Genomic DNA, 12,023 nt, shown 5'->3' on the forward strand with positions numbered 1-12,023 from the left:
AGGGTCACTGTCTGAACGCAAACCTAGCCTGTTCTGTGGGATGAGTCATTTTAGGAGGGCTTTAAGTAGCTAAAAATTGCCCTGGCCGTTCAGCCAGAATCTTGTGAGCACAAGGAACAGCCCTAGAAATCTCTTGCTACAAGGCAGTGTGCCCCAACACAGGATGAGTTTGAGGCACATAAAGATGACAACCCAGAAATGAAGGCACCCAGCTGGGAATGAGAAATACACTTGGCTTAAAACCAAGCACAGGGAAAAAAAAATAAAACACAAACGAACCACTACACCCATTTTGTGGTGCGACCATGACATTTTGGCCTCTCTACAGCTTCAGCAAACCCAAGGTGAAGCTGGGCGAAATCAGAGATTGCTGCGGCCAGGGATCTGAACAGCAGCCAGGAGACTCCAGCGCGCACTAAGCTGGAAGGACGGCAGTTACTTAAGTGCCAAAACGATCACCCCGAATCGCGCACTCAAGCCTCAAATACCATCGGGATTTAACCACGGAAGGAGAGGTGAGAAGCTGAGATGCAGCTTGCAGCACATCCCCTCCAGGACCCGGACGCTGACCCACACCTACGCGCGTGCCCTCGATCCGCTTTCCTTTCCAGCAAAGGAAGAGGAAAAAAATCCACCCCAAGCCACTGCTGGTGCCCCCCTCTCCAGAGACGGCTGCGTTGCAGTGACGCTGCCCACTTTTTCTAAGCTCGCTGGACCCTTTGAACTAAAGTAAAATGCGTCTTTCGGTTTAACAAAAAGCTCATCTCCTTGAGCCGCTTAAGAAAGGGAAAGTCAAGCGGCAGCAAAAAAAGCCATCAAGCTTTGAGGGCTCCTCGTTATCAGAGCCTACCGCACCCGCCCGGTTCCTCCCGGGGGCTCCTGATTTTGTGAGTAGAGATAAGACCTAAATGAGAGTGCCACTGGGCTCTGCAGCACTGCAGAGCCTTCTCCTCAGTTGCTCCTCAGCACCGAGGGGATCAAAAGACTTACCAAAGGAGTGATTGATCACTTCAAACAAGGCGAAGTAGTTTGCGGTAATACTGTCCATTCCGACTTTCGCAGCCACAGCCTAAAGAGCAACCAAACGGGAAAACGGGGTGAGCAAACCAGGAGCCGGCAGCTGCGCGTCCCCCTCCGGGGCACGGCCGGCTTCACACAGGTCATTCCCAAGTAGTCCCTAACCCGAGGGGGTAGTCGCTATGGGAAAACCTGAATTCGACTCTTCCAGTAAAACCAGATGTTAAGCAAGGGCTTCGACTCTCCCGCTTTCACCTTCCTGTAAACTGCTCTGGATTTGAAGTGCCACCATGGCTGACAAGTAGGTCATCTTTTCTTCCGATGCCTCCAGCCTCGGTCCCCAACAGAAGAGGCGTGCACACCTCCCCTGGGAGCTGTCTCCAACAGCGCTTCAGGCCTGCACGCTAGTACACAGCCAAAACCCACAGACCTCGGCGGAGGCGAGGTGCAATCCAACAGGCTGCGTCCCAAACGTGCGAACAGACTGCGCATCCCAGCCGCAGGACTCTGCCGCGCCGATCTGGAGCTCCCCAGAGCCGGCTCTTTCGCAACCCTCTGGCTCCCTCGCTTGCAGCAACATTTTTAGTTCCCCTTTCAAAAAGGGTCTCCCCGGCATCATCCCATTCCCCCTACGCCACTGACAGCTTCCCCTTTTCCTCCAGCAGTGCTGGCTGAAGTCAGTTGCCCGTAGTTTCCCACGTAAAGCACTGGGCCTCTGGCCGCTCGCAAACCTGTCATCTGGCCAGAGGATTCCCCGCAGGGTCGCTGCGCTTAACACTCAACCCGCTGTCCTGCCGCACAGCCCCAGCGAGACTCGCGGTGGCTGCGGGCAGCTCCTGCATCCAGCTCCTCCACCGCAGCCACTGCAAGCCATAACACACAATCTGTCTGGTGCTTACAGCCACCCGCCAGCTTTAAGATATTATCAGTGAAAATTAATTCAGCGATGACTCTGTCCTTGCAGCCAAGCCTGCCAGCAAAAGCGCTGCTTCAGCACGGCCCGAGGTCTGAGTTCTCTAGCGTCCCTACCCTCTCTGCTACAGCAAAGCAGCATCACTGACGCCCACCCGCACTCGACGAGGAGCAAGCGGGCACCCACGGGGTCTTGGTTAACGTCCCAATGATGTTAATCTTCCGGTCAAGGCAAATAAAAAGTAGCTCACCTGGTACACCTGGTCTGTAGTGCTGTTCTTTTTGACTCTGACTGTCACTGTTGTTATATCTGGTAACGCTACTCGGAGCTCCACATCCGAGACGCCATTGTAATTCTGAAGGAGGGCAGAAGAGAGGGCAGAAATCAGCATCACACAAACTGAGCCCCGAGCTCTGTGGACTATTTATTGCCTCACACTGGCTAATTAAAATGGTCACTTCTAACAACCAGCTGCTCTGCAAGCCTCAGGAATCCCACTCCAGTCTGCACCGGAGAAGTCCCGAAAGAAGGAAGACGTGAGCTCTGCTCCGAGACGTGAAGCCGAGCAAACTGCTTCAGACCACGACGGGGTGGGATTTTCCATCCCCGGGTTTGCCAGCGAAGAGCGAGAGGAAGCTCTGGGACATGGCAACTTAACGCACCTTGGAAAGGTCGGAAAAAGAGCAAGAGTTGAAGGGCAAACAGCAACTCCCTGCTGCCGCCTGCCACTCGGATCTCGGGAGGAGCAAGTCAGACCGACGGGGATTCAGAGCGCCTGCTGCCTTTCTGGCCGCTGCCAAGCAGCTCACAAATGCAAAGCGACCTGGGCTGCCACCCGCACAGAAGCCAGCAGGAAAGTCAGCAAATGTGTTTTTCTGCCGGGCCTCCCCTTGCCATAGAGCCAGGGCACGCAACGAGGCCTCGCGGCTGGTTCTGCTCTGGGCACGCCTCCGAGAGCGGCAGCGACGCTGCTCCTAGCCGCTGCTATGGAGAAAAGGTTTCCTACGTGCAGCGACAGACAGCAAACCGCAGCCTTCATTTTCTGCTATCGTCTTCTATTCAACCAACTGAGGCTTTGGCAGGGAACGTCTCTGCTCTCTGATCCAGTTTTACCAAGCGTTTACGGCCTCTGTAACAGGGAAGGTCACAGCAGAGCCTCAGCACCGTCGCCAACGTGCCTACCTCGTCCGACTCCGACAGGAACTCCTGCATGATGTCGCTCTCCCCAATGACGCGTATCGAACACACTGCGGGGCAGAGAGCGCGGGTTAGTGGGGTGCCCGGGGAAAGGGGGAGCTCTCCCCTCCCGCAACCGGCCCAAAAGTGACTTGGAAACAACAACTGTCTGTTCTGCGGGCGGTGTGAAACAAGAGCGTATCTCCAGCCTGGAAAAGCCTTCTCAAAGCGAGCGCTTTCCGGGCTGTATCAGGTGTCCTGGCACAAAGACTGATCCAGCCTGAATCTCCCACAACAGCAAGCGACAAGAGGTGTTGAGTAGCTCACTGAGATATTCCCAGTGGGTGACATCCAGGCCCCAGGCACAGCGCCAGCCAGAGGTTTAGACCATACTTAAAAGTGGGCAAGAATTTCATAAATAGTCCTTTTGCCTCTAAAAAAAAAAGTTATCCCAGAGGGACTGAATCTATTTGGGAATTTAGGCCAAGTTCAGCAAATCATTCGGACCCAAACTGTATCATGTTGCCTCTAAGACGCAACCAGCCCGTCCCTTCCTCCAGCCAGCTGGTAAGCGAGGAGGAAGATGAAGGAGCCGGGCAAGGCAGGGCTGATACCAGCGGGGTGGGGAAAACCTGACCCACGTCCATCTTGGGGGAAGCAGGGGCTTCACTCCCAGGTGCTGGGTAAGGCAAGAGGCTGTTAACTCACACGAATGAACCGAGCTGCTGCCAGGCAGCTAAGAAAATAACACAGCATCATAGGAACAGGGGTCACTGCTCCCCGAATCCCACCTGCAGCCTCTTCACTGCAAAGCGTGGGGTCAGGTCTTTCCGCCAGGCACTCCGATACAGAGGTAAGGTTTTGCATCCACTTTCCCACCATCTGAACTCGATCTAAAGGAAGCTGCTGCTGCAGGCATTACAATTCTGATTAAAAAGGACGAAAGCGCTTCAGCCCTGAGCAAGCTCAGGTTGAGCTGAGCTCCCCTGATGAGAACGGCCTCGAACGCGACTTTCTCCCTGCTCCAAAGCTTCCCTCCTCTTCCTCCTCCCCGTGCTCCCTCATCTCCAAGACTACTGGTGAGCAACACGACACTATAAATAAAAGCTCATTATGCGTTAAAACACTAATTATACATTTTGTTGTTGGAAGTGCGCTGCAAGGTGGTAACGCACGCATCATTAAGCCATGGCAAGTCTGGGCTCCCTCTCCCCACCTCAGCCGTAAAATCCAATCCAGCTACAAACGAGCTTCCGTCCCTCACAGGTAAACAAACACCTGTGCAGTTCTGGACCACCCCTGGAAGGATGTACCCCGCGGATCTGTTTCCCCACTTGCGAGGAAGGCGGCGCACGGCTGCCTGGGCTCTCCTCCCAGCTCAGTACCTTTCTCCAGGTACTCCTCCAGCCCTCGCCGCCGGGCGTCCAGCTGCTGCTCCGACAAAGAGAACGGCCACTTCCCTGGGAGACGCGGAAAAGTGAAGTTTGCAAATTCCCGTTTCAGGTTCTGGTGCAGGATGGCGAACTCCCGGTACCGCTTCGAACAGAGCTGGCGGCCCGCCATGTAAACGTTGTAGACCTGCGGGGAGGAGAAGAGGCTCACTGCGGGGAGGGAAGATTTCCAAATCCAAACCGGAACAGCTCTGCCTTCCCGGACCCGCAGGTAGCGCAAGACTAAATTAGGAGGGTTTGAGCTAGAATGAGAAACTGGTATGAAGAGTTAAATACGCCGCTGCCGATCCCTGGAGAACGTCCCAGCTACCACCTCCACCTGACAGCAGCAGGATCAGCGCGAGTTCAAGGCACCTTTCTACCCCAAGAAGAGAAGAAAACCAGGGGAGAAGCAGCATTACATATCCTTTAGGAGCACCCCACATTAACTAGTTTCTTCGCTATGCGTGCGCTCTTCCAGTTTCATTCTGGACACCATTAAGGAAATAGGACTCTGGTCCCAAACAGGGGAAACCCAGAGCAGAGCCACAGTCGCAGGACATTTCTCAGCACTGTGATGCTCTTCAGGGAATTCCTTTCCCGTTCGTTAACCAGCCGCCTCCATTTTTAAAGCCAATCTGCTCAGTCTGGCAGGCAAGTTAAACAAGCTCTTATCTAGGCATTGCTAATATGCCCTCGGCGATAAGGAGGTCCCAAACAGCAGCGTTACCTTAATTAGCTCACGTGAGGAAAGGGGTGCAGTGGGGAAGAGAGTAGGTTCGTGCTTTTTCACGTTGCACAAGGGAAGCGTTTGCAACCGCAACCTTTCCTCTTGAGGAGGGGAGCATCACCCTCCGCCGTCCTCCCGAAGCCAAAGGGCTGGCAGAGCACAGAGGCGGCGTCCAGCAAGAGGCACGTGCCGAAGACGCACCGAGGGCAGCTTCAGCAGCACTCAGAAGACAAAACCCCAGCCTGCTCCCCAGATGAGGGCTTGGAGCGGTCCCAGCTCGCTCCCCCTCCACGCCTGCACTCCAGGTACCTGCCCGACAACCTTCGCGAGGGGAAACTGCTCCAACAAAACCACAGCTTTTTCCTGAAAAAGCAGCACGCGTTCAACCCTGCCGGCGTCACCTCGGGAGAAGGCGCCAGGATAGGGCTAGCTCCGAACAGCAGCAGCTACTGCCCGTCCAGTGACGAGGCTCCCTCTGACCCCCCTGCACTGCGCTCTTTTAAGAACCTCTGGCTTCTAGGACCCTTTTCCTCCTGCCCGGTACGGCACACCTGATCCGACAGCATCCCGCCTGGGCTGGGACAGCAGGGTGCAGCACATGCTCCCCGCGAGGCTGCGGATCCACAAGGATTCCATCTGTCCCCTTCAGAGACAGGCACGCCAGGGTGGCAGGTTGAAGTGACACGCTTTGCACAGCAGCCGGACTCTTCTGGCAAGCCGAGCGCTGCTGAACCCTCTCCACCCTTCCTCTCACACACACGTTGCTTTTGAAACACTGACACTGGTTGTGTCTTCCTTGGGAAAATGCCTGCGTCCTCAGCTGGGAGAGGAAAAAGTGATGAGCCAGTTTGTCATCTCTCCCGGCACTTCACACTACAACGCAGTCGTGTCCCGAGGGCGACTGCTCCAGCCAAACCTACCTCCCGGTCTGGGAGGGTGAAGGGAGCCAGCGTATGGCACAAATCTTCCAGCCGCGAGTCAAAGCAGCAGCATAATTAAAACACCCGACACTCGTTGTCTCATCCCAAGTCCCTCCACCTCATCATCCACCCCCACCGATGGCCGCACAGTTCCCTGGCTCTGGAAAAACGAAGACAGCACACAGAGCAGAAGAAAAACGCGGTCTGGACATGGGTAGGACTGCGCTCCTAACAATAAGCAGCTATTTGCAGGGGGAAGAATACCGCCCTTGTGGCGTGGCTCTGTCTCTACCAGCCGCTGACTGAGACTCGGAGGCAGCTGGGGCTCGGCCGCAGGCTCTGCTGACCCTCGCTGCAGCACAGACCCCAGCGTGCTCAGAGCAGCGGCCCGCAGCGAGACGCGGGGCGCCCGAGGACGGGGCAACTGAGACAGCGTGCAAGCCCAACATCCGTGAACACTACACAGCCAGGCGAGGAAGCAGAAGAGCTAAGCAAGGCCAGGCCGACTGAGGAGGTTAAATACACCCCAGATGTCGCAAGAAGAAACAGTTCTGCAGACGAGCGTCTTTGTCCAACCCACTCTGGGTCCCTCTCCACACGTTTCCTTACCAGCCACCGCCAGCCATCCCCGATGAGCCAGAATCAACCTTAAGGCTCAGAGGATGCACCCGAGTCGGGTACTCAGATGACAGATCACAGCATCTAGGAAAAAGACTGCCAGCCTCCCCAGTAAATGCAAGAGAAGAGGCAGGGAACCCAAAGGAAAAAGACTTTTTAAAGCTATTTTCCCTGACATTCCCTAAAGGGAAAAGAAATTCTGGAGATGGGAAGCTACGCTTCGAGACATCTGCTCCCTTTGCTTTTGCATCTATCACAGATGTCCTTAACACTTGGTGTAAAACAGGAGATACAAATACGAAAGCTTCTATGAACAAAATAATAACTTCCTACTTAATCTTCACAAGAGATCAAGCTATTCCAGATCCATTAATAAAAAAGCTTCCCAGCCCATAGGAAACAGCTGCAAAATAGCCAAGCACAGTAAGAGTGAAGATGGGCAAGCCTCAGTAAGACAGTGTCAAACCCAGTCAATAATGAATTAACGTGCCTCCGTCCCGAAGACAAACAGAGCGCTGCCACCAATTGTCACTACCAGCAAGGAGCACGCCAGCTCGGAGGGCGGACACATCCCGTCTCCAGAAAACGCCATCCGAGCTGATACTAACCACAAACTTCTCGCCGTTTTGCTCCACGTGCTTGTACGTGGGGATGGAGATGGGCACAGCTTGTTTTTCTGTGTAGTCGTAGAATGACTGCCCCAAAGAGTCATCGCTTGGATCGAGATTATCTGCCTCGTGGGGAGGCACGGACAGCACCGTCAGAATTAACTCCTTCTCTCCTGCGCGAATCAGGTCCACCACTTGCTTGTGCGTTGCTCCTTCGACATTCACCCCATTCCTGCGGAAGAGAAAGCAGAAAAGCCATGAGCAAGGCAGAGGTGACTGCAGAGCCTTCCAACCACGCCAGGACCAGCCCCGAGATCCAGCACACGTCTGCTTCCTTTGAAAATCCCTCCCGCCTCAGCTGCTCTGGTTGCTCCAGTTTCACTCTGACCTAAGCTTCGCTCATCTTTCTATTGCTAATCACCTATTGATGATTTTCGTGTTATTAGTTACTGAATTATGTTTAAAGACTTCAGACACAACTAAAACTTCCGCAAGGCTCATGCACCCCCTTGAATATTTAAAACGGGTTTGGCAGTTTTTCCCGTTTCTCAGCGGTACGCCACGGCACGTTCGTACCCAGAAGCGAGCCTTTTCCCGTCAGCTACAGGCAAACGCAAGGGGACCACAGAACTGGGGAGAAACCACTGAAGACCTCGCACGCACCGCTCTGCGAGGGCAAGGCCCACCTCCCGATCCTCTACAGCTCCAAAACCTCAGTGAATGTCCCTAAACTCGAACGGAGGCTTCCAGGTGAACAGGAGCGAGAAAGCAGGCAAGGAGGCTCAGAGAGCAAAGATAAGTGATTTCAGAAGCTGGTGCTCCCATCCGCCGAGACACAGCACCCGCGAGCACACACGCTCCGGTGCAACGCAAAGGAGACGTGCGTTCCTTCGGTTCCTTCCAGGCAAACCGCTCTGTCTTGCCCCAAACAGCCCAGGAGCGATGCTACGGGATCGCAAGACCACAATCGGCCCCAAGCCCTCCAGGAGCCTCCAGAAAGCTCTGAAGACCCAAGACATACCCAAGCCACCTCCAAAGCGTTCCTGACGTCCCTGCTCTCCCTGCCAGCTCAGTTAACCGTCGCCTGGGTCTTGCTTTGCCCAGAAGATACAGACCATGCCTTGGCCAGCCTGGAAAGATGCTGGACCTACGACTTGATTTCAAAGCTGTTTGGTTCTCTACCAAATCTGGAAAAGGACAAGCCTGGTTTTCCTCCTGATAAGAGCTAAATTTAGTAGCGAGTCTCCATAAACTTGCAGTCATCACAAGCATCTCTGCGAAGAGTTTGGCATCCGAAGCATTCCCTGTGTAAACAGGAACAGGCAGAGCTTCACCCACTGCATCCCCACCAGCCAGCCGCAGGGCTGCCGGGAGCCCGCAGATCACCGGCCGCGACAGCTCCCTTTTCGCCTCTGCTTCCTGAGCAGCCGCTTGGGACGAGCCAAGGAGTTTCCCACTGCTGCTGAAGCAACACTGGCAACCACGCCACAACCCCAATTTGTCTTCGCTTGCACCGAAAAGTTTCTCCACCAGAAAGCCCAGCATCGCCCTTACTCTGTGCTGCTGGCTACGGCCATGACCTGATGCTTCAGAGGACTGCACGAGGGAAGCAGCCTGCGCTTTCCCAGCCACGAATCCTGACCGTGCAGGGGGGGAAAGGGCTCTCAAATACTCCCTCTGGCAATCCGCTTCTCCTTCCCAGAGCCCGGGAACAGACTGCCATCATCTCACCGCCGCAGACGCAGCGCTGGTCACAGAACCATCCCAACTTGCCTTACCTCAAGCGCAGGATTTAGCTTTCAATCCCCAGCTCTCCAATGAAAGAGAACAGCTCTCACCACTTCACATCGATCATTTCTTATCGAACTTTTACTTAGAAGAATCTCCCTGGAAAGATCCGATCTCGACTTTCAAATCTGGGTGAGAGATCCCAGGCGCCGAACCAAGTTTAAAAAAGCCCCAAGCCGTGCTCGTGAGCCAGAGGCAGCACTTGCGCTTTGCCAGGAGCTGGACAAGAAAGCTTCCCCAGCTCGGCCACCACCGGCGGCCATCAGCCCTCTTCGAGCTCCCGCACCACGTCAGGGAAGGGATAACGAAGCAACCCTCGGATGCAGCCCCTGGGCGTGATGAGCGTGCCCAAAAGCTGTACACAGCTTTCACAGCAACGAGGCCGTTATGTTCAGGAAGAGGGAAAATCCCCTCCTCGCCGGCCAGCTCTTCCACGGGGCAGGAGCGTGGCCTCCAAAGCAGCGAATTCGGTCACAGAGGGCAGCCCTCGTTACCGAGTCAAGCCGTTAGCCACCAACACCGTCACATTAAAGTGACATTCGCTCTGTTGCACCTGACCGATGCTCATGTGCTGCTCACTTATCCCAGATCACATCCACTCGCCTAGAACTAAAGCCAGTCCACAAAGTCCCACAGCACCGCTGCCCAAGTGTGATTTTTGCTGGATGGGGATGAAAAGCCAGAGACTCCAGCTGCGTGAAGGCTGGAGGGACGGCAGGCCATAACGACTCTCCTCCATGTGGCCCAGTCCTGCCCTGAAGAGAGAAGGACAAAGGCAGGGGAGTTGAGTCACCGTCCCACGCTCAGCCTCGAGCTCATCTCCAGCCAGCGACAGGCAGAGCCCCCCTCCAGCCGGCAGCAGGGGCTTTGGGATGACCCAGGCTGCAGGACTCCCTGCTTAGTCCACAAAAGTCAAGGCTGTTTTTTAGTTACTCAGCCCAGCTAGGCTGGAACTAAGTCCTCAGCTTAACTTCCCATCAGCAAAGACCTCGGACACAGCAGACCGAGAACAACCACGCTGCCAGCTTCCTCCTCCTCCTCCTCTCCCACACCTTCCTCAGTCCCCAGTGACTTCTGCTGCCACCCACTCCCTCCCCGAGCCGACACCAAACCCTGGGAGGGGGTGAGGACAGGACCTGGGACTCCCGACAATAAGACTGCAATGCATCATTTCATTCACAAAAACCGGTAACACCCACTGCCGGCTCTCCATCGCTCCCAGCAGGCTTCTTTCTACGATCGGATGCTGCTTTAACAGCAGCCCTGCTCGCCCCTCCGCTGTGCCAAGCAGCGGGAAGGAGCAGCCGGTACCGCAGGCATGCAGGGCCGGAGGACTCGCACCTTGGCAATAAAGTCACCATAGCAACTCAGGCTGGAATCATCATCGACGAACCGACGAAGAAAGGGAACGGTAAATCATACGAGACAGGCAAATCAGGAGCAGCCGGCAAGGCGGGAGGAGCGCAGCTGAACGACGTGCTGTTTGCGCAGCCACGGACCTGCGGGATCCGAGAGCCGAATGCACTTTTCCCAAGACAACGGGACACTCAGATACTTTGCTCCTCAAGTTTCTGCCTCCGTTTGGAGTTGGAAAAAAGATCCAGGCGTTACCTTTAGCCTTCCAGGGGACAGGCGTGGTCCCAGGAGAGGGCTGCTGAGCTGACCGCAGGGCTGGGTCCCTCCATACCTTACAGAAAGGACGTCCAGATCCAACGGCGGCAGATGACTACCAGATCCAACGAATCCTTCCCTCCAGGAAGGAGGCGCCGCAGGCGGCACACGGCTCTCTTCTGCGCGGGACGGAAAACAGAGGGGAACTCTGCTCGCGGTGGAGCAAACTGCTGCAGGGTGGGGACCGCGGCCAGGCACACGCAGCCCCCGGCCAGGTCTGCCAGACTTCAGCGGCACTCGAGGAGCAACCGTCTCCGACAAATTGCTTCTCCCAGCTGTCCACCACCAAACGTGGATGCGGCTCAAAGAGGAGCACGAGGTTCTGTCGCTGTCTGCTGCAGGATGGCGGGCGAGTCTCCTTCCCTCCTTGCCTTGCCAGGGACGCGAGCTGCCTCGCAGGAAGGTTACCGCAGGAAAAGCTCTGAAGTCGGTGGGTACAAGCGATGCTGGAGCTGTTCAGTGCACTGCTGGGCCGGGCAATGCGGAGCCTTCTCACACTGCCCCTCTGGCAGGAGCATCCCCACCCAAACAGGGCTGCCGAGGGGCTCCCAAATGCTCTCGCCGTCCCCCCGGGAGCCGGGAAGAAGCTGTTTTCCTCCCGGTGCTGGCTAAGGTTGGCCTAGCTCAACACTCACTGTGACTAAGGGCTCATGTCGGCCAAGCTGAAGACAACATAACCCCAAAGCACTCATTACCACGTTTCTGTCAGCAATCGTCTCCCCGCGGCAGAGGGAACACATGCCTGTGCCGCAGTCCGGCACGCTGGCAAAGACGCCTGCCAAGACAGGCCTGGGCTGAGACTCCGGACTGTGACCCGAGGCAGCGGCACGCTTTGCTGCCCGCTGACACCGCTGCAAGGGCAGAAACCCTGGCACGCGTGGGGCAAGATCAGGCGCTGCCGGCCCCGGCACTCGCCCGTCGGGGCTTGCCTGGTGCTATGGAGGAAGCCAAGCTCCAGGAATTACAGCAGGTTATGCTTAACAAAAGATCTTCAGCCTGTGGTTCGGCAAGCTCCTGCCACAAAAAATACCTGCTGGGGGCAGAGCAGGCCGGTGTTGTTCACCGTAATGAATTTAAAAGCCTCTTTGAGACTGAGCTTCCAAAGCACTAGGCCAAAGACGGTGAGCAGCGGCTGCGGGCTGGCACGGTCCC

The 12,023-nt window shown here is 55.8% G+C and overlaps 1 protein-coding gene across 2 annotated transcripts in view; it reads right to left on the reverse strand.

The window, feature by feature from the left end:
- SNX27 (sorting nexin 27) overlaps positions 1–12,023 on the reverse strand; it is a 33,030-nt gene that overhangs the window by 12,695 nt on the left and 8,312 nt on the right. For both annotated transcript variants that reach the window (XM_087772529.1, XM_087772530.1), the window contains exons 2-6: positions 7,413–7,644; positions 4,492–4,684; positions 3,113–3,177; positions 2,181–2,285; positions 991–1,069 (exon numbers count right to left, since the gene is read on the reverse strand). In XM_087772529.1, coding sequence (XP_087628655.1) covers positions 991–1,069; positions 2,181–2,285; positions 3,113–3,177; positions 4,492–4,684; positions 7,413–7,644 — 674 coding nt within the window. The remainder of the gene's footprint in view (positions 1–990; positions 1,070–2,180; positions 2,286–3,112; positions 3,178–4,491; positions 4,685–7,412; positions 7,645–12,023) is intronic.

The sequence above is a fragment of the Nipponia nippon genome, unplaced genomic scaffold (assembly GCF_047370975.1).
Source record: "Nipponia nippon isolate SJK-2023a ecotype South Korea unplaced genomic scaffold, ASM4737097v1 scaffold_36, whole genome shotgun sequence".
Taxonomy (NCBI): domain Eukaryota; kingdom Metazoa; phylum Chordata; class Aves; order Pelecaniformes; family Threskiornithidae; genus Nipponia; species Nipponia nippon.